This window comes from Sabethes cyaneus, chromosome 3, assembly GCF_943734655.1.
Source record: "Sabethes cyaneus chromosome 3, idSabCyanKW18_F2, whole genome shotgun sequence".
NCBI classification, from domain to species: domain Eukaryota; kingdom Metazoa; phylum Arthropoda; class Insecta; order Diptera; family Culicidae; genus Sabethes; species Sabethes cyaneus.
Window position 1 is genome coordinate 206625508 of NC_071355.1, and position 23389 is coordinate 206648896.

Genomic DNA, 23389 nt, shown 5'->3' on the forward strand with positions numbered 1-23389 from the left:
GTTTTTATTTATTACGTTCATGTTGCGAAATTTAATTTTTTCGAATTGAAATGTCGCAAACATATCAGCTCCTGACTCTCGACCAGGCTTTTCATAAAGCATTATAAATGTATCTTTATAGGGCTTTAGCTTTTCAGGGCTCTCGGATGACTGGTAGTAAGATGCTATGGAGAGGTATAGGAAATATTTGTTTTTTTTTATCAAAATTAGGCAGAAGTCATGAGAATTAAGTATAACAGAGTAACTGTACCACAAATAAAAAATAATTAGTGATTGTTTTTCAGGTAGGTAAACATAAATAAGTGAGAAATTTTGATTTTACTAACACTAGAAAAGCGCCATCTCTTGAAAAGCAACGGTTCGTATGGTGTCCTATTGCCGAAGCTCAAAACAGTTACTTCAGCGTTAAAAAAACCCGATTTTTTCCTGCTCCTGCTTCAGTCCCCCATAGTACAATGCAAGCCAATCTTCATCTTCACAGGTATCGCACAGCTGCATTACTTTGTCATATGTTTTAATGGCAAAACGATCTGCAAAAAACCCAACATATAAAAAGCGTCCGACAATATTGATGTAAGTATGTATTCAGAAATACCTCGGTCGTAATAATCATAGACAACAACATAAGCCGGTCGATGCACTGCCACTTTGTATTTACGGTAGGATATCACTTTGAAACATTTCTCTTCCGGCCCTAGATTGTCATAGTATACAACTACCGAGGTGCCAGCGAATTGTAATTCAGTTTTCTGAAGAAGATTGATAATATTAATAAATTTGGTACTTTCTGGCGTCTTCTGTTGATTTTCACTCACCCGAATTGCATTAGATAAATCTTCCACGCCGTCCGCTTCTACAACCATTCCGCTGGGGAAAAATACTTCAACAAATGCCATATTAGAGAGGCTGGAGGATTTTTCTGGGGTATCTTTGACACAGATCTTCAGGTGCTGCACATGACAAGTCGTTATATTTAGCATTTGTACAGCCAATCGAAAGTTTTGCCGCGACATTTGGATATTTAGATAGTAATCATATGCCACTTCCAAGTAGCCGCTTCCGATACCAACAATGTGTACATCAAACTGGCGGATATCGTTGGGCAAAATGTAATTCAGAATATACATGGAATTATCACGGTCGAAGTAAAAGGTACTACGAAATGCATATAGGTTATGCTGTCCTGTTAAAATAACTCGATACTCATTTCTATGGGATGACTTTTTCGCTGTAAATTTGGTAAGTGCTTTTAAGCCGACAAATATATCCTGTGTTCCAGGAAATCCCCCTACGACGAAACAATTACTGTTCAACCATCGTAAAACAGGAAGTCCATCAGTAATATGGAATAAATCATCACTAACAACTAATGATAGCAGTGCGTATCCGGCAATTTCTACGTTAACCGAGGGCACTTGCCAGTATCGTTCAATAAGTTCTCTATCGGAAATAGACTTTTCTAGAAGTTTGCTTAGGAAATCCTCTCGCTTCGGTCGACCGCTAAGTGATAGTACATACGTGGCCAATGCTAGATCATACGGATTTGTTATGCTGTAAAAATTTCTCTCCAAAAATGTTATCGATTTGTCTACTGTTTGCCGATGTTTTGCTGCAATATCTTCAATTTCCAAAAAAGCAATTAGTACATACGCTGTAAGTGAATATTTGGTTGAACCCACTCCTCCTCGCACGTTAGCTTCTGTAACCCGACCAACCTCATTGAATGTGCCTTCTTGGGTTTGAATACTAGCCAACCAGCGGAGTGCATCTTCAACTATCGACCAATCTATATCGATGTATGTCTTAGCAATGTTGAATGACATCACTACGAAAGCTGTCATGAATGTACCGCCTTTGGTGTCCGATGCACTTTGGACACCGAAGGAACCATCCGACCGCTTGTATTTCAATTGTTTTTGGTAACCACTTTGTAAGTAGTTAATTGCTTTTGTGCGATTTTTTTCTGAAAGCTTTCCACTTTCAGAAAGGTAGTCTAAAATAACGATATTGGAAGCAAATTTGGCTATATTTTGTTCTCCGTTCCCAATTGGCAGATGAATCAATGACTCCAAATTACTGATTGGTGTGTCAAACAATTTTGCTGTAAAATTGAAAATAAATCTATTGTTGAAATGTACGAAAATGCACATTAGGCCGGTAATATGCTATTTGTTTATTTCGTAATCAACTCTAAAAAAACGCATGCGGAGAAAACTGTTAGCAACTGAGTAATTATCCTACCAATTTGTTTTCAAAGGTTTCATATTTAGTTTTCGATGTGCAACGTATTACCGGCTGAAAAATTATATATTTACCTTTGAGTGTAAAGTTAATTCCGACAGATCCTTCGTCAATGCCCCTTGGAATATTAATATCTATGCTAAACTTTTGCTGACCATGTTGTACTAAATCGAAAGTTCTGCCATCATGTTTTTCGTAACGTCGGCTTTCCGGGGTTACTTGTAGCATCCGTTCGACGGTATCAGAAGCGAGTAAACTGATTGCTTCAACTTTGATTGTTATTTCGCCAAGTTTCTTTGCTTTAATCCTAAACGAGATTGGTTTGCCTTTGGACTTTGGCACGAGTACAGCTTTGGTACGGCGGGTTGCTGAAAAACGAAAATTAAGCTAATATCATGCAATCGATTGACGCAAGTACAAAACCTACTGTCATTAGAAGACGGCTCTACGAACTCAATTTCATCATACTCGTTAAATAGTGTCATATCTGTAATAACTGTATTTTCCAGCAAGTTGAAAATCATCACGCAAATCGTAACCACTTCGTTACGCTTAATGGAGTACGGCAAAATGGGAACAATATAAAAAGGCATTTTCTTCACGCTGAACGTTTGTGGTTGTTTAATGATTCCCAATCCTAGTGTGGGACTGAGCGCAAATCCCGTAATTTCCCAAGAGCTGATGGTATCTGGCACGATGTGTCTGAAAATAAGTTTATCCTTAATGCCATCCATGGTATAGTTTTCCCAAAGCCAAGTTTCACGAAAGTCCGCCCTGATGGGTACAGGTTTTTGAACAATTTCGGCTAACGGGAAATGCCCTCCAAACCGCTTCAGTGCCGGATAAGCTGAATGAAAATAAATCTATTAACTACTGAAATACTGCATCGTATTCAGCCATACATACCGAAATCTACTTCAGCAGTAGTTCTTAAAAACAATCCCATTGTCTGAATATAGAAATTAATGAATTAAATAATTAATTAATTGACAAAATAAGCTATGTGGTCAAATTTTCAAAAAGTCGTCAAAACCGCCTTTCAATTTTGTTTGAGCCTTTACGTACCCCGAACGGATCAAATTCATAAGGTTCCGTGCTTGCATATAGAGCCAAGTCATTGAGCACATCTTTTTCGGTTAAATCATGTCCTGTGCGATCCATCAAAAATAAATTTCGATTGATAACTGTGAAAGCAACATAAGAATCTTTGGCGGCTTTGACGTCTACGTGGAAATGCTGACCTGGACGATACTCTTCAGCATCCAGGGTAAACGAAAACTGCAAAGTGTTTATTATTTTTATGTCAATCCATCCAGCCGGGCCATCGAAACGAATTCAAATGTCATTATGTTTTTTAGCATGCACCAAAGACGTACCATAACGTACCTCCGAGGATTTTTAACGTACTTCGTTAATTATATGATTTTCATGTGATTTTCATGTGATTTTCATATGATTTCAACACCAGAATCTCATAATAAATGTATTTCCAACATTTTCTGGGAATGGCGTTATCAGCCTATCCATATTTCAGTGTTTAACCTACGTATTTTTCTAAATTCCGCTATATAATGTAATAAATTTTGGAAATACATTCATTTTGAGATTGTGGTGTTGGTATGATGACGTACCAAAATAGTTTCCGAGTTTTCGCCAATTTAGTGAACTTTTCCCTTATGTAGCGGAATTTAGAAAAATACGTTTTCATAATCAAATATAATTCAAGTGATGATTTTCTCTCAATCAATTGCTTGTTTTTTCCGATACATGTTTTCTGGAAAATCAGTGTCGCCTTTTAATTTTTTTTTAAATGTTATAAATTTTTCCCTGAAGAACACCCAAATTATGCTGTATTTTAATATAACTGTTTTATTTTCACTTAAGTATTAGGTTTTATATATGAAATCAGACTAGAATTTTCCCCTGAACTGAAATCTGTGGTTTAATTCAACATACAAAGTTTTTTGAAAAAGTTATCGAACTTTATATGAAATTTTTTTAAGTACGTCCTATTCAAAGTTCAGATTCCTTAGGTACGTCGTTGGTACATCAACTTTTTGGTAATGTGGACTTCGTAAAGTTAGGATTTCCCAAAATCGACCGTCTATCATATAAATAACGAAGTACGTTAAAAATCATCGGAGGTACGTTATGGTACGTCATTGGTACATGCTACAAAACATAATGACATTTGAATTCGTTTCGATGGCCCGGCTGGATGGATTGACATATTATTTTTATAAGTTTTTCTTGATAAACCAAATACAGACCGGACTCGATTGTCCGGGGATTCGATTAATCGGGGATTCGATTATCCGGGTTTTTAGACTCGATTATCCGGGTGAAAAAAAAATTATTTGTTTTTAATGATTTATTTTAAACCTTAATGTTATAGTTTTCATGCTACATGATGATTCCAACTTGACAAGTAATGATTCACCTCCCTAAAGTTACAAAATTCCTTTCTTATATTCATTTGATCGACGAACAAAACAAAAATAAATCCTGCGATGATGGAATCAATTTTTTTACTTGAAAATCATCATCATCATTTGCATTACCATCATCATCGTAAGACCATTGCAAATCATTTTAAAAGTTTTTGTCATCCCCCCCCCATTGGAAATTGGCTTGAAAAATCGGGGGCAAAATAATTTTTAGGATATGAGTTAATTTTTTTTATAAAATCAATTGTCTGTGGGCTCTACAGCCTGAAAAACTTGAAAAATGAGTATACGAGTTGAATTAACGCTTCTAGCATGAAATAGAAATGGAAATTCAAACAGCGAAATTTCCGAAAATTGGCCAAAAAAATTTTCTTTCGTTTTTGTCTTTTTTTCGTAAATTTTTGCATGGAAATTAATCTATACCTATAAAGAAGGATTTCTGTCTGTCTGTCCGTATGTTCCTTATAGAATCGAAAACTACAGAACCAATCGGCATGAAAATATGCATGAAGAGGTTTTTGGGGCCAGGAAAGGTTTTAGTGATGGTTAGAAACCCCTCCCCCCACTAAGAGGGGGGGCTCCCATACAAATGAAACACAAATTTCTGCATAACTGGACAACTAATCAAACAAATAGAACAAACTTTGACATGTGGGTGTTTTCGGTGACAAGAATTTATTGAGATCCCTCCCCTCTTTATAAGGGGAATTATAACTCCTCTCCTCTTTAAAAGGGGGGGCTTCCATACAAATTTCCTCATAACTCGAGAACTAATCAAGCAAATGGAACCAAATTTGGCATGTGAAGGTTTTCGAGGGCAAGAATATTTTCTATAGTAAATTAGGACCCCTCCCCACTTTAAGAGGCGGGGCTCCTGTACAAACGAAATAAAAATTTCCTCATAACTCGAGAACTAATCAAGCAAATGGAACAAAATTTGGCACGTGGGTGTTTTTGGAGACAAAATTTTTTTCTATGATGAATTGGGACCATTCCCCACTTTAGGAAGGGGGGCTCCTATACAAATGAAATGCAAATTTCCTCATAACTCGAGAATTAATCAAGCAAATGGAACCAAATTTGGCATGTGAAAGTTTTCTAGGGCATGAATATTTTATATGGTGAATTAGAACCCCTCCCCACTTGAAGAGGGGGGGCTCCTATACAAACGAAATACAAATTTCCTCATAACTCGAGAACTAATCAAGCCAATGGAACCAAATTTGACACGTGGGTGTTTTTGGAGACAAAAATTTTTTCTATGATGAACTGGGACCCCTCCTCACTTTAGGAGAGGGGGCTTCTATACAAATGAAATACAAATTTCCTGATTAACTCGAGAGCTAATCAAGCAAATGGAACCAAATTTGGCATGTGAAAGTTTTTGAGGGCAAGAATATTTTCTATGGTGAATTAGGACCCCTCTCAACTTTAAGAGGGGGGGCTCCTATACAAACGAAATACAAATTTCCTCATAACTCGAGAACTAATCAAGCAAATGGAACCAAATTGGGCACGTGGGTGTTTTTGGAGACCAAAATTTTTTCTATGATATATTAGGACCCCTACCCACTTTAGGAGGGGGGGCTGCTATACAAATGAAATTCAAATTTCCTCATAACTCGAGAACTAATCAAGCAAATTGAACCAAATTTGGCATGTGGAGGTTTCTGGAGGCAAAAATATGTTCTATGGTGAATTAGGACCCCTCCCAATTTTAAGAGGAGGTGCTTCTACACAAATGAAATTCAAATTTCCTCATAATTCGAGAACTAATCAAGCAAATGGAACCATATTTGGCATGTGGGTGTTTTTGGAGGCAAGAATATTTTCTATGGTATATTTTCTATGGATTTCTCCACTTTAAGAGGGGGGCGGGGGGCTCCTATACAAATGAAAAACAAATTTCCTCATAACTCGAGAACTAATCAAGCAAATGGAACCAAATTTGACATGTAAGTGGTTTTGGACGCAAGATTTTTTTCTATGGTGAATTGAGACCCCTCTCTTCTTTAGAAAGCGAATAATGGCCCATCTCCCCTTTAAGAGGGTGGGCTTCCATACAAATGAAAAGCAAATTTCCTCTTATCTCGAGAACTAATTAATCAAATGGAACCAAATTTGGCATGTGGGAGATTTTGGAGTCTTGAATTTATTTTACGATAGTTAGAGACCTCTCACTCCTGTGGTAGGGGGATATGGACTCTCATACAAATAAAACAGAAATTTTTGCGAAACTCAAAAACTAATCGAACTCGAGAAATTCGAGATAAAACATTAGTCAATACAAGACCACAAAAACTATCTATAGTAACACTAGATCATTCAGGACGAGACGGTCGCGCCGCCCACTGGGGGGCTTGCAAAACTCGAGATTGTGACAAATATCATCCGAGATTCGAAGTTTGTCGGGTCAGCTAGTCTACTATATAAAAATGGATTTCTGTCTGTCTGTCTGTCTGTCGGCATGTTCCTTATAGAATCAAAAACTACTGAACCAATCGGCGTGAAAATTTGCATGTAGAAGTTTTTGGGCCAGGAAAGATTTTAGTGATGGTTAGAGACCCCTACCCCCACTAAGAGGGGGGCTCCCATACAAATGAAACACAAATTTCTGCATAACTCGAGAACAAATCAAGCAAATAGAACAAAATTTGGCATGTGGGTGTGTTTGGTGACAAGAAAATATTCTATGGTAAATTGGGACCCCTCCCCTCTTTAGAAAGGGAATTATGACTCCTCTCCCCTTTAAGAGGGGGGGGCTTCCATACAAATGAAATACAAATTTCCTCATAACTCGAGAACTAATCAAGCAAATGGAACCAAATTTGGCATGTGGGTGTTTTTGGAGACAAAATTTTTTTCTGTGATGAATTGGGATCCCTCCCCACTTTAGGAGGGGGGGCTCCTATACAAATGAAATACAAATTTCCTTATAACTCGAGAACTAATCAAGCAAATGGAACCAAGTTTGGCATGTGGGTGTTTTCGGAGACAAAATTTTTTTATATGATGAATTGGGACCCCTCCTTAATTTAGGAGGGGGGGCTCCTATACAAACGAAATACAAATTTTCTTATAACTCAAGATCTAATCAAGCAAATGGAACAAAATTTGGCGTGTGGGTGTTTTCGAGGGCAAGAATATTTTTTTATGGTGAATTAGGACCCCTCCCCACTTTAAGAGGGGGGGGCTCCTGTACCAATAAAATACAAATTTCCTCATAACTCGAGAACTAATCAAGCAAATTGAACCAAATTTGGCACGTGGGTGTTTTTGGAGACAAAAATTTTTTCTATGACTAATTGGGACCCCTCCCTACTTTAGGAGGGGGGGGTCCCATACAACTGAAATACAAATTTCCTCTTAACTCGAGAACTAATCAAGCAAATAGAACAAAATTTGGCATGTGGGTGTTTTCGAGGGCAAGAATATTTTCTATGGTGAATTAGGACCCCTCCCCACTTTAAGAGGGAGGGCTCCTATACAAACGAAATACAAATTTCCTCATAACTCGAGAACTAATCAAGCAAATGGAACCAAATCTGGCATGTGGGTGTTTTTGGAGACAATTTTTTTTCTATGATGAATTGGGGCCCCTCCCAACTTTAGGAGGGGGGGCTCCTATACAAATGAAATACAACTTTCCTCATAACTCAAGATCTAATCAAGCAAATGGAACAAAATTTGGCATGTGGGTGTTTTCGAGGGCAAGAATATTTTCTATGGTGAATTAGGACCCCTCCCCACTTAAAGAGGGAGGGCTCCTATACAAATGAAATACAAATTTCCTCATAACTCGAAAACTAATCAAGCAAATAGAACCAAATTTGGCAAGCGGAGGTTTTTGGAGGCAAAAATATTTTCTATGGTGAATTAGGACACCTCCCCACTTTAGGAGGGGGGGGGCTCCTATGCAAATGAAAAACAAATTTCATCATAACTCAAGAACTAATCAAGCAAATGAAATCAAATTTAGGGGGCAGAAATTTTTCCTATGAATTAAGACCCCTCCCCTGTTTAGGAGGGGGGCGAAGGGGTCTCACACAAATGAAATTCAAATTTTCTTATAACTTGAGAACTAATCAAGCAAATGGAACCAAAGTTGGCAAGTGGGAGATTTTGGAGTCTTGAATTTATTTAATGAAAGTTAGAGACCTCTCACCCCTGTGGTAGGGGGATATGGACTCTCATACAAATAAAACAGAAAATTTTGCGAAACTCAAAAACTAATCGAACTCGAGAAATTCGAGACTCTTCGATAAAACATTAGTCAATAACAAGACCACAAAAACTATCTAAAGTAACTCTAGATCATTCAGGACGAGACGGCCGCGGTGTTGCCGTCGACCCGCCGTTGGAAGCGTCGCCCACTGGGGGGAGGCAACTCCCCGCAGAAATCGCTACTATCTAGGTTTATTTGTTTTCCTTGGTCTACCTGGGTTTCCTGGAACGAGCGACAGCGAGTAAGGAGAGGATCGCGAAATGGGACTTTCCACAAAAAAGTTTTCCGTGAAATGGTACATTCCACTTAACGTTTTTCGCAAAATGATATTCGGCGAAATGTTGTACAATCGTGGCGAATATTACTATCCGCTTTCTGGCTATGCAAAGAGGGGACAGGGGAGTTGTTTTCTACTTTACTATATAATTTGTATATTAAACTACCCATTCCAGGTAACTAATAAGCATTAATATAAGCAGCAAATCAGCGTATCTGGCATTTTATACTGCACGTTGTTGTATATTATGTTTTTGACTACATAGGTGTTGTAAATTGGCATCTAAAATTGTATTCAAATTCTTCGTGTCGGTAATTAGCTGTAAATTAGCATTGTCAGCACTATAAGAAGGTTATCAGTAAAGTAGCTGTATATTTTGCCAAAATAGCATTTAATTAGCATTTAAGGCGACTTTAATGCTTATTGGCCTACATTTGAATAGCATTGGTGATGCTTATTAATTACCTGGGATGCTTTCATAGTTACGTAACTGCCAAAATGAATCATCTAAGATTGAACTCCTCAGAAACTTGCAAAACTCGAGATTGTGATAAACATCATCCAAGATTCATGATTTATGTACAACACAGGTTATTTTGTGGCAATACGAAGTTTGTCGGGTCAGCTAGTCACCAATAAGAAAATTGCAAAAATGGAATTTTATGACTTTAGGGGAGATTAATCAATAATGAAAAAAAACCCGAATTAATCCACCGTGCGGAGTGACCTAGCCTTTCTACTGCCGCAATAATCATTATTTAATTTCCCAGATACATCTATAATTAACTTGACTATATTTTTAAATATCCGTTCCATATTCCTCAAAATCCTCATTTGCCAGTAAAATTCACAACGTATTGCGTAGAGCAATTACATTTTCTTTCCTTAGGTGCGTAAATACTTGTAAGCGTCATTTATGCTACTTGATGAACACCTTATTTAGTTTTATAATATTTACGTGATTTATAGAAAAATAATGTAGGCACAATTTTTGCAGACTTCAATGAATATTTATAGAAAATTAGAAATTAACCCTCTAACGGGTCTACAGACGGCCTTAACTTTCGGGCTTCAGAGCCACGAAACTTGTTTTGAATTGACAATATGTGTTTATAGCAGATTTTTGATATTTTGATATTTTGACATTAATACCATGCGTTCAAAAGTTAGCATCTTTGAAAAACCAGAGTTCAGAAAAATTATTATTATGCTTCGCCTTTGAAGAAAAAGGAAATCTACAACAAAATGATTAATCTCAAAACTTTGTTATTAGTTTGTTTGGCTTGAATTTTGCAATATATTTGAATTAGAAAAAATAACTGAATAGAGCATTAGATATGAAAAAGAGAAATTGAACTTTTTCTTAGCTGGCGCTCCTTCAGATAATTATTTTTGCATGAAAATCAAAACTTAAGCTTCTTTTGAATGTAATTTCATGAAAAGATAGTCATTAGCTTGATCGCATCGTTTTTCCATTGTATCCCGTTAGAGGGCTAGGAAAACAAGATGAGGTCGAAAAATAGTGCAAAAGCTGCGCTATAAACATGCTTGAGAATGGGAAATATGACCGATATGATTTCCAGTGCTTGTCATTTTTGCTTTATTTATTAAAACATGATTCATGACATAAGACATCTGTCCTTTAAAATGTCACTAACGAAAATAAATCTTACAAAATTACTACCGTGCAACGTTTACTTCCTATTTTTCATATACCATTTCTAAGCTCTAGTATCTATTGATTGAAAAGAGCATCTATTGATGCGGATAATTTGTTTGAAATTTGTATAAATTTATTTGGAAAAATCAACTTACTAGTATTTCTAATCCTATCACCACTATACCTACATTCTTAAATTAACTGATTTTCTTCGCTTTTTGCTTTTCTTGTACAATTGTGAATAACAGCAAGTGAAGAAAATGACAATTGAATTCTGAAATCAAAGAAAAGAAAAAAGTATAAGGGTCCATGCCTAGTGGCACGGGCGCAGGCTTGAAGTAGGACTACGAATGTAGAGCAATTCGTCTCCCAATGCCAAAACCGGTGATTTTTGTACGAATTTCATATAATAGATTCCCCAGTTGCGCAGTAACCGAAGGTTTACTTGCGCTGTTGTATTTTATACAACATCTGTGAACCGTTAACTTTATCTCGGTATATCTCGGGAATCTAGCAATAAATAAAATTACTGTTTTCAGTAAGGTTGATCCGTAGACAAATGGTGGAAAAAGTTCCATAAGTTTTTCACCAAGTGGCATTAGTATTCGAGAGAATTCTGTTACGTTTTAGCATGCCTATAAATCGGAGTTGACGCGAGTAACGAAAGGTAAAGGATTGTGTTCTTACATGTGAGAAATTTCAACTTTCATTTCAAATTTCATCATTTCAACTCTTCAGCTAATTTAAATAGTGGATCTGAAAAGGTCCGTTTGTTATTCTCGAATTCTCAAATTTCTGACTCGTGTAATCTACTGTGTTGTAATGGATTTTTTGAAAAATTTCCAATCGATTGAAACCAATATCTCTAGAATCTGTTGACGGATGACTAAGGTATAAGCGTTTTCGTTTTTCTAAAGTGCACCCCAATATAGAAATCAGAGAAGTAGTCCTACTTCAAAACTTATCGATTGAATCCCACTATTTAATATTTATTTGCATGGAATTTAGTCGGTAAAAGTTTTATATTTTCCTTAAATTCAGAGTTCATATTCCACTAAGAGGCTTCAAAAACTTCAGACAATTGGCATGTTTCTCACTTCTCTTGAATTTCAATGCAAATTTAAAAATTGCAAATTGTCATCACATACACACATACATACATACATGCATACATACATACATACATACATACATACATACATACATACATACATACATACATACATACATACATACATACATACATACATACATACATACATACATACATACATACATACATACATACATACATACATACATACATACATACATACATACATACATACATACATACATACATACATACATACATACATCGCACACATTGAATACAATCAACATTTGATTGATACGTTTTGATTTCACACGTTTTAACGGTTTAATATACGGTGCTTAAGTGTTAAAGTTTGAATAACTTTTGAATGAACCGTCCGATTTTAAATAACTCGGTTTCGTTTGATAGATCTCAGCGGTAGTTTTCAAATAATAACAAAATGTGTGATGTTTTTAATTGAATTAATGCTTATATGTTTCAAAAATAGGTTTTAAATACTATTTTTTCACATTTCTTTATGTAACTTTCAAACTACAAGTCCAATCGTCATGAACTTTGGAAGTTAAGGGTTTGCAAGGCTCCTCTTTCATATGCAATCAATTTTGTTCAAATCGGTTAAGGGGCCTATGAGATAATGAAGTCCCATATTTTTCGTATTTTTTTACATAACTTTTGAACTAAAAGTCCGATCCAAATGAAATTCAATAGCAACCTATGGGACACTTAGACCTTTCATTTGGCATTAAGAACTTTAAAATCGGTCCAGCCATCTCCGAGAAAAGTGAGTGAGATTGAAAGCGTTACATACACACATACACACATACACACATACACACGCACACACACACATACATACGCACACACAGAAAATGCTCAGTTTTCAAAACTGAGTCGAATGGTATATGACATTCGGCCCGCAGGACCTTCTTTCCATTTCCGGTTTTCCGAGTGATTTCTATACCTTTATACTATATATTTATATAGTAGAAAGGCAAAACGTTTATAATACCTAAATATTGAAAAACAACATACAAAAAAAATATATTGTACCAAAAAATATCATCAGTTGAAAAAAACGTAAGAAAGGAATTTTCTGACTTTTGGGAAGATAAGTCAATAATAAATAAAACATTTACCTAAAAGTCAAAAAACTTGACATGCCTAAAAAAAATTTGTACCAAAATGATGATTCGATTATCCGGGTAATTCGATTATCCGGGCTGAAAATAAAAATGAACACCCGGATAATCGAGCCCGAGCTGTATACCTACTTCGTTATTAAACGTGTCAAAACTCAATTCCATTGAGTCATAAATTAGGAATTTGTTTATACTGAAAACAATTAGTTGTGCCTTAGGAGCCATTTGAGGAGTAAGCTTTAGCTTAAAATATGTTGTTTTCTTATTTTGTACCACTTCGTATCCCGAGGTGATCACACTGCCTCTCGATGTGACGATATAGGCAAAATCGTCCAAAAGCTTTGTGCAGCTGATTTCAAAAACGACTACAGTGTGAGCACGAATCCTGAAAGTAAATGAAAAAAATTCCGATTGTACCAACAGTTCACAACAACCATGCGTAGGTATGCTTACTTTTGTTTTGATTTCAAAGCGATTTTTAGATAGCGGCTGCTTTTCGATTGGAAACCATAAATGTAATCGACATATTCATAGTCTTTGGTATTATATTTCACCTAAAAGATACATATTGAAATGACAATGTAAAAACAAAAAACCCTGTCATAAAGTTTTAATAGAAGGTCACAAAAATTATAAGCTAGAAGATAATTATTCCGACTTTTCTTTGGGGTTGTTGACCACTCTTCAAAACTTTTTATTGATAATATTTTCTGGATTGCTGAAAAACCTTCCTTGGATATTTATATATTCTACGATGCTTGAGTTACGAGTCCATGAATTATACCCGTGATACAAACTTTCATAAAATTTTTGGACCACATTGTAAAATAATTTTGTAAAATCTCTCACACATTTATTTAACGCATGCGACATGTACTTTTCATTTACGCTCACCCGAATTTCCATTCTATCAGAATTTTTTGGCGGTTCTAAGCCCAGTGAAATTAGACCCTTACGGAGAGTAGCCTGCATTGCAACTTCGCTCTCCAAGGATTCCCCTTCATAATTTATTAAAATTGCTGCAACAGTCTCCTCGGGTGCTGGTTCGCCATTATGATCCGTTATCGATAAATCCACTTGATACGGCAAACCGGGTCTAAACCAGGGCATAGACTTGATCAACGAAACTCTATATGGATGTTCATATATGGGTATTACTTCCACGATATTCACTGTGTGATCTACGGTATAACATATTTTCTAAATAATCGAAATACGAATTCCATGAGATCAATTACTTGTACATGTTTCCACTACTTCCACCCTGACGGAAACATCCCTGCGGTATAGATAAGGATCTTCGATGTCTAAAGCATAAGGTAAATCAAAATTCACGGTGATTATTCCGGAAATATGCTGGTTTGTTATTGTCATATCGAATTCCTCCATTTCACCGTACAAAAACAAATCCACTTGAACAGTCCCATCGACCGCCTCACCGAATGCATATGCTGCTGATACAGTCACGCTAACCTTTTTCTCGTCAATCAGTAAAATTTTAGAGGGATATGCTTTGACAAAGAACTTTGGCAGTACGTACTCTCGCACTTCAATTTGTTTCTCCACTTTCTGGAAAATAAATAGATTTATATTCGACAAGCCTCTTGTTTTTACTATTCTTTAAATATACATAATCCCCAGCTGTCACCGTCAAGCTCCAATTGCCTAAGGCCGGTAGAGTTGGCAGATTTACGGTTGACTGAAAGATTCCATTGTTCAATTTAGCATGCTTCCAATGTCTAATGGAAGTTTCTTTCGAATCTTCAAGGTTAATAGCTACAGTATTGTAGCTCGTCACTGGACGCGTATCGGCATCTATTGCAATAACCCGAAACCTAAGAACATCTCCAGGTGTGTAGACGGGTTTATCAGTTTGTATAAAGATCGACGAGCTTTTCTTATCATACAGTAACTCAATTATTTCATTAAAAACGAAACTATCCTCTAGACTTCGTACCGACAAACTGTATTCAGCCTCAGGAATGGCCCCTACCTACAAAAATGTGCTTGGTTTAGTATGCATCAATCGAATTTAAAGCGGGACGGAAAAGACTCACCTGGAAGCTCACACATTTTCCTGTCTTGCTGGAAAGTTTTATGTCGTTTGTTTCATTCAAAACGGTAACCCCTTCCCTTAATCCTTCCAATTCCAGCTTCAATCGGAGATTATTTGTAAATGAATTGCTGAAGGCTATACTATATGCATTGTTTGCTCGAATAAATTTTGGGCCAATGACTACCAATCTGAAAATTAGTTAATGAAATGTTTAATTAGTTGGCCGCGCTTCTGAGGATGGAGGACCATGCCAGAAAGAGGACAGAGATTGTGTAGAATTCCAGGCTAATTGCACGCGCAAGTTCTATGAGATGATAAAGCAACCTCGTAATGGTCATACACCGAAACCTGACCCGTATAAGGACAAGAAGGAATATTTGTTAACAAACGAGCTCGAGGCGGTCGAGGCGAAGTGGTAAGTTTAAAAATTGGTTGAAAACGCTACTAATAACGCAAGAGTTCGTTTAAGCACTGAACATGAAATGCCATGCTCCTACAGTTTGCGTTTATTTTAGCTAAGCTACAAAAATAAAATATAATATTTTAATATTTATATTATGGTGATTACGTTTTTGAAAATTCCCAATCTTATCATTCTTTTTTACTGGTAAAGGAAATTAAACGCACATCGTTGTTATTCAGTTAAAGCACAAGTTAATTCGATTGATTATAATAAAAAATGCTTGAATTGTCAGGGGTTATGACCATTTCCCTGTGGATCAATAATACTTCATTATTTTGTTGCTGCTACGTTCACTGCACGGGGTATTTCCCAGAATTCTCGCTTAATGTTGTTATAGGAGATAAATAAACACAATCACTAACCCTTGACTTTCGCAAAGCACCGCGATGAAACCGCAACCGAGCAAAATTTGAAACAACCACATGGTAAACGCTTCTTCTGGTTAGTTGATCTTTCAAAACACTCTAATCAGGGGTGCCACATATAATTCTGTGTTTTTTGTTGGAAAAATCTGACAATCTGTACGGCGAGGAAAAATATCTGTGCAAAAATCTGTCCAATGCAAAACAATGAGAGTGAAAAAGATAGAGAGTCATTTTGCTGACTATTTCCGTCTCTTTCACTCTCATGTAAAAACTCAAAAATCTGATTAATCTGTGTAATTTGGCGAAAATCTGTATTCTATGCATACAGATTCTGTACAGGCGATTTCTTTCAAATATCTGTTAAACACAGAAAAATCTGTGCATGTGGCAACCCTGACTCTAATATTCACACATCCGTTTCTCACGGCGGTCACTGCCGTTGTGATCTACCGCTGGACGACCAGAAGTGAATATATGTTTCACATTCTTATCAATAGGGTGGCACTTTCTGAGAGTAGGGTCATATTCTACAAATTATAATTTAGTGATACTAAAGCCTCCCAGTTGGCTTTGAGGTATGACGCAGCCCTTATAAGCCAGTCGTCGTATGTTCGAATCTCTGAGAGGCTGTTAGAGTCAATAGGATCGTAGCAACTGGCCCTGCAATTGTCCTGCACTCTAACAGCTGGCTGCGAAGTCTGTCGTATAAAAACAGAAGGTCAAGTTTCGATAACGAAATGTAGCACCGAATGTCCGAAATTTTCAATTATTCGATTACCGTTAAATCGGTGAGCGTTGTCTGCACCAATCGATTAATTCAACTATTCGTGTCAGTGGTATTCGTTTAAAAATATTCGAATATTTCTTTGAATAATTCGATTAAGGGGGCATAGTACTTTTTACACCATATTTTTTGCCTAATTTCAAATATTTTATTCTCGATAACGCGAAAAGCGAATCGATTCGGGTTTTTTGCATTCCAAACATTGCACTTTATACTAATATTTACAATTTTGTTTGCATATGTGAACCCCTTCCCCTCTCCCCTACGGCTCCTTGAATATGATCGTTCGAAAAAAACATGATTTGCGGCGCTGGGGGTCTTATCCGAATTGCAAAATTCCAAAACGACATGAAAGTATATTAAATTATCTCGTGTTTGACCCATCCTTTTTTTAAAATTCGAACGCATAACAAAATGGCGGACATTCAAACATAAAAGTAAGGTTTTTAGTCGAAAAAATTGACTTTAAACATTTCTAAAAAATACTAAAATAGTAATATCAAAAAAAGGATGGGTCAAACACTAGATAATTTTGTTGGCTTTAAAACAAAAAAAGAATTATGAGAATAGAGGTTTTCCGTCAAAAATTTTTTTTTCACTAAATGTTCGGTTTTAACTCTTAGAAATGATACCCATATAAAACTTTCTTTATTAAAACCTCTAACTACTGTAGAAATGGAAAACTAAAATAAGTATATTTCAATCCGTCACTTCACGGATGTATTACATGCCTTTTTGTACCAGTGTCCTCTATTTTCACCACTTCGAAACCATTTGTGCCACTCTTTACTCTTGTGGCAAGCAACAAATGAAATGAAAAAGAAGATAATCATTAGCTTTTCATTCGTTTTGTCCTTTTCACTCAACCGCTGATACACATATGTCAAAATCTGTTGTGCAATGCTGCCAGAAAATCTGAAAATTTTGATAAACAGTGCAGCCGAAACGAATTTTTTAAAACTCAACATTCGTGATTTGGTGAAAAGAAATTCAACATTCTTGCAATTTGCATTGTTCAAGAAATCGTAGTGAATTCTAGAATCAACAAAAAAAATATATTTTTGCACTATTGTCACTCGTATTGGGAGTACTTTCGAGAAAAAATAAGAAAATTAGGGGTATGATCTGACGGAAAACCTCTATTACATCCAATAGGTTGCTAAAGATATGTACTGAATTCTAAAATAATTAAAATCTGAATTTTCATAATTCAATAATAGGAATTATTAAGTGAAGTTTAGGTGTCCAGCAGACTACCACGTCAGCATAATCGTTAAGATTAGGGCACCTCAGCCGCAGAAGGTTAAGGTTCAAACACAGGCAATTAATTTTCATGGTGATCATGATTACCGCTGAGTGTGTACATACGCATACACAGGGGTGTCACGTTCACTGTGTTTCTGCACGCAGGTGAACTACACCCTCTCTTTCTTGTGTGAATCACAGTTGGTCAGAGAAGTGAAATATTGAACCACACAGCGTCGGTGCAGCGCGATGTGAAGTAAATAGTACCTAAGTAATAGTGTACATAGGGTGCAGCGCACTCAAAAGTGAGTGTGTTGTTTCTTCACACTCACACTTGTTAGTCTCCTCTTTTCCATCGTGTTTCGCTAGTTCGCACAAGGGAAGGTGCGCTGGCACCAACAGCCAAAGCTGCGTATAGGGTGTTTGCAGAGTGCATATGTATTGGAGATCTGTTGGGCAGGCAAAAGTGACAGCGCCATATAAAACACACGGGCTGGGAAGAGCAAAATTTTTTAATTGATTTATTTTCTTTAATCAAAACAGAAATTACAAATTGCTTCTTATATATGGCAAGGTAATATATCTGTTTACTAAATAAAAAAATATTTTCAACAGATAAGCTAAGACGCGGTAGCAATGATCAAAAATGGAACTATGACCTATGTTAGCGGGATAAAACTAAACAAATATCAATAGCCAGCAGTTGCTTTCGGCTAAGGAAGCAATTGATTATGCTAAAACCAATTTTATACTCCGTTACTTTCAACTTGGCCTATGCCGTATACTGCTTCAAAAAACAGTATATTTGGGACACCGATTTAACGCGAATTCACCGAAACCCTAGTTACCATAAGTCAGCATAAATTTCAGGGAACATTTGTCGGTTATTTTGACTATTAGTGGCTTTAAAATGATAAAATTTTTTAGAAATAATGATAATTTTATACAGCACGTTTTTGCTGCATCGAATAGGAAAATATGCAATGTGTGCCCAACAGATGTCTTGCATGTGTGTGTAGCAAAAGCCCTATAGATATCACACAAATTCAAGACGGCACGGAATAGCTAACATAGCAGTACTTAGTATTCACGTAGCGTTTGCGTAGATGATGTATTTCGTTTCTATGGAGATGGAACTGTTATGTAAATAACGGCAGTATAAATTATAGTTACTATATATATATAGTTCGGCGGATAGAAAACCAGGCGAATTGGCATCCCTGATTTTTGAAATTAAAGTTGAAATTATGGAGAAATGTGCAGGTTTTTACGGAAAATAATCGCTAGCGGATGTTTAAAATGACTAGTTCTATGAAAATAAAGTGTGTTTATTAGCATTACTCCCACAATTCGAATTTTGAAAACGTTTGGCTCCGCTTTTGACGTTTAATTGGCTCCCGATTTTTGTATCCGCCGAACTATATGTAGGGAATGAGAGCAGAGAGAATGATGACGGAGACAGAAAAGAAGGAAAATGAAGAGGGTCGTCGTATGATTAGCTTTGAGGAAGACGGTCGATGTAATAGAAAGCCGTGATGTGAATATTGTTTAAATAAATGATTAAAGCTTTGTTACAAATTAAATGACGTTTATGGGTTGTTGGTTAGATTGTGTTGCTGAAAGGGACCGTCAGGACGCGACAATGGCACAGTCCGGTAATTTGAAACCTACTGTCGCTAGAAATTTCGGATGTATTCAGGGTAAGTGACGCGTAATTTAGTGATTGGCACATCGGTGGCGGCAGAACTTACATCAGCAGCTTTGCCAGAGACCGACTTGAATACAAAAATACATTAAGCGAGGAAATTCGATGCCCCCGAGAGGGTAGTGTGTGTGTGTGCGGAATCTCCCTGTGAGGAGATTCTTATGAGAATATCGTGCATTAATTCCCCTGAGAGGGTATTGGTAGTTCCCTGTGAGGAATTATAATAGAACTCCCTGTGAGGAGATTCTGAAAAAGTAAATATTATGCATTAATCCCCCTGAGAGGGTAATAGTAGTTCCCTGAGAGGAATAATTGCAATAGCACTCCCTGTGAGGAGGTACTCCAGAGAGGGTACATTAGTTCCCCTGAGAGGGTGTGCGACGAATTATAGCGTATAAAAGTTTACAACCAAACACCAGAGAGAATAATTCGTTGCGGATGTTCATACCTTGCGATTATTGATTCTCCCATGTTGCTACACGATTCTGAGCAAAACAATGTGCGAAAAATATGGGGTCCTGTCAAATACTACGTAACACGCTTTGAAGAGAAACAGTGTTACAGTAGTCTTCATAAAACCGCCATAAAAATTACGTTGCGAGGGAAGGTTTTTTGTATTATTTAACGACTTTTAACTTTTCAGGTAATACTTCGTTTCATATTCATAGGGTATTGGGCTTTACGTACTATTTTAATTTTCCTTAAATTGTTTGTGAGTTGAAAGTGCTACACTCAAAATAATATTCACGTCGAAGTTACGTGAAAAATCACGTAATTTGATTTTTATGAAGCAATTGCATTTTCTATGTGACTACGGTAAATTGGACTTGAATATCCCCTCAATTTCATGCGTTCGTCACATAAAATGTATGTGATGCTGAGAAACGTCAAGTAAAAGCAAAAAAAAAGTTACGTGAATTTCCGGTGTGAAAATTTGAAATAGCAAAATGGCGGAGAGTGACTGCAATTCTCAGGTAGGAACATATATGAAATATTTTATGAAGGAATAAAGTTATTTTTTTGCACTTTTCAGGAAGTTAGCTGTGCCAGTACTGACGAGAGTCAGCACACGTTCGAACTCGTTGAATATCTGGAGTGTAGCGATCAGACAGAAGGTAAATTAATTTTTATGAACATTATTGCAAAATAGTATTTAAAATTGCTTTTAGAAAGAAGTTGTGATACTACCCCCGAAAGTTTTACGCCAAACCACTTAATCAAAATTCTCGAGAAAACAGAATCCGGGAAACAAATTATCCAGAGAGCAAACGCGGCAGAATTATCGGAGACATCCCAGCTGAAGTTGTCGGAAATTATAGCAAAGTACCACATTTCACTGAAGAAAAAGACGACGGCTTGTGATTTAGATAATTACAGCTCAACCATCGTGGCCCTCTTCAAGTCGGAAAGAAAGGTATAAAATAAATATATTTTATTGAATATTTTTCTTTTAATATTATCTTTAGGAAAATTATTACATACCGCGCGGGGGAGACCGTAGAAACCACGGAGGTAAAATAGCGAATAAGATCGGTAATATCAGGCAGACCCTAAAAAGAAAGGAGTTAAAAGAAGCAGAACATATTAAGAGGTTAAAGCCAGATGCAGACGGTGCCACTGATGACACGCTTGTCGACACAGAAGTTGTGGATTGGCTGCGTCTAAATCACGAACCCTGGTCAACCGTGTTGGACAAATGGGCCAAAAGCTTTTCTTTCCGACAACGCTCCCTACGCAACCTGAAGTGTGTTCGACATTTGGTGAAGGATTTTCCCCATTACCAAAATCCATTCGGCTACCAGCTGGTAAGTATGTGAAGACATGAGTGCCTTAATCGTATTTAATGTAAAAATAACATTTAATGCCTCTATTTTTTTACTTGGTTTCAGATTGATCTAGATTTTACACAACTGTTCTGTGATGCACCCAAGGGGCTGGAAAAATTTATCGCAATTGGAGGAAAATTGAAAACTTATTTCAAACAAAGGTCGCATGACCCATCTGCAGTCGATTTGCTGCCGCTACTTGAGAATAGCAACGAAGGTATATTTAGTTTTAACAAAATATATACTGTGAAGTGGCCTAATTCCGCACGGGTAATTTCGTGCACTCAGCATTAATTCAATAATCTCCCAACAAATTATTCGCATTTTGGAAAATAGCATTTGAAAATATGCATGTTCCCCCAGGAAACCGTCCATTTAGTGCCATGTGTGCTGCATTAGGCACCGCACGGAATTAGGGCACCTCACGGTATACGCCTTGATTTTACAATTAATCAAATTCCTGTCCAGAATTCAGGTCTAATTCTTTGAATATGGTTTATCGAACCACGATGAAACCAAGCGACTGATTTAGTGAACCATACGAACAATTAGAATCATTCGTCCAAAAAAATTTCACTTTTCCAAAAAATAGAACACCTTTAAAACGGTTGCACTACTCAATTAGAAGATAGAATCAACAAAAGAGCGGGCATCGCAACCATGAACCAGCCGGGCGAGAGTTAAGATTCCTATGCTGGTCCAGCAAAAAATAACTCGTCCGTTTTGATTACATGCGCCCTTTGGTTAATTCTATCTACAATTTAATAAAATCAAGGACACAAAGAGCAAATGATGACTATCTGTCACAGATTAATGCTGCATATGTTGTTCCTTTGAAGCAAACTACATATTTTTTCTCAGTGACTTGAGTACGTTTCCAGCAGCAAAATCCATCTAACTGCTGATAAACATGTACGCATAAAGATTCAATTACGTTAGTGTTTAAGACTTCTCGCGTCACTTTTCATTGCGTCCAATGTAACAAATGTAAACAAATCCGGTTTATCACAACAAATTATTGCTTTTTTTAAACTCTATGTTATACAAAAACACCTGCCCAAATAGAATTATTTTGAGGTGAAAAAATTAGCATTATCAAAATGTCCAATGTGCACATTCGAATTACGAATGACTGACTGTTACTTCGGTCGTTCTCATCTGATGTCTAAAGTGCAAAAAAAATCAAAACAAACCCAATCTGTACATTAGACGTTTAGCAAGTGAAAGTTTTTTTTCGCATTATTTATGCATTTTAAGTGAAACAAGCGGTCTAATATTGAAAAATAACCTCGAAAATAGCGTAGCACGGCAACGCACGTATTTTACGGTGATCTCGCTTAATTTATGTGCAATAGCCTGGAAAAATAAAACCGTCCAAAGTACAGCATGAGATGGTAAACAGTCCAATGTAACTTTTTCCATAATAAACCAAAACTGCTTAGTTTTAATTAGATTTTTAAAATCTCCGTTAAATATTGAATGTTATTATTCATCAACCACGTTGAGTGAATGACTGAAAATTATTTCATTTTGAAACAATTTGAAGTTCAATTCGAAGAACTTCGATCTCGTTTTTCTCAATATGGTGGAATTGTTACATTGGACGAAATCAAAAGTGACGCGAGACTTCATTACTTCTGTTGTATTGTTGTACTCACTAAGTGAAAATCCTGTGATTTGCGAGCGGATAAAAAATTGTTCAGATGGAAGGGTCATTGATGATTGAGAGTTTGCCTTATATTAGAGGAAATGTATAAGATTATCTGGTTCTGTTTTTCTGCACTGTAGTACCTCTTGCCAGAAATATTGACCGCTAATGCTATATTGTAATGAAGTAACCATGACTGCAATATGTTCCGA

The 23389-nt window shown here is 36.5% G+C and overlaps 2 protein-coding genes across 2 annotated transcripts; both read right to left on the minus strand.

The window, feature by feature from the left end:
- Positions 1 to 405: 405 nt before the first annotated feature.
- Positions 406 to 1873, minus strand: LOC128740636 (thioester-containing protein 1 allele R1-like). The gene is made up of 3 exons (XM_053836199.1): positions 816 to 1873; positions 596 to 749; positions 406 to 530 (listed from the first exon to the last, which is right to left on the minus strand). Exons 1-3 carry the CDS (start codon positions 1839 to 1841, stop codon positions 406 to 408), a joined length of 1305 nt encoding a protein of 434 aa, XP_053692174.1. The 5' UTR covers positions 1842 to 1873.
- Positions 1874 to 2375: 502 nt separating this feature from the next.
- On the minus strand, positions 2376 to 16028 carry LOC128740637 (thioester-containing protein 1 allele R1-like). Its single transcript, XM_053836200.1, has 12 exons — positions 15967 to 16028; positions 15143 to 15329; positions 14716 to 15078; positions 14324 to 14654; positions 13980 to 14266; positions 13539 to 13639; positions 13359 to 13470; positions 3307 to 3519; positions 3148 to 3190; positions 2669 to 3088; positions 2461 to 2609; positions 2376 to 2405 (listed from the first exon to the last, which is right to left on the minus strand). The coding sequence occupies exons 1-12, from the start codon at positions 16026 to 16028 to the stop codon at positions 2376 to 2378; spliced, it is 2298 nt and encodes a 765-aa protein (XP_053692175.1).
- Between the last annotated feature and the right edge of the window lie 7361 nt (positions 16029 to 23389).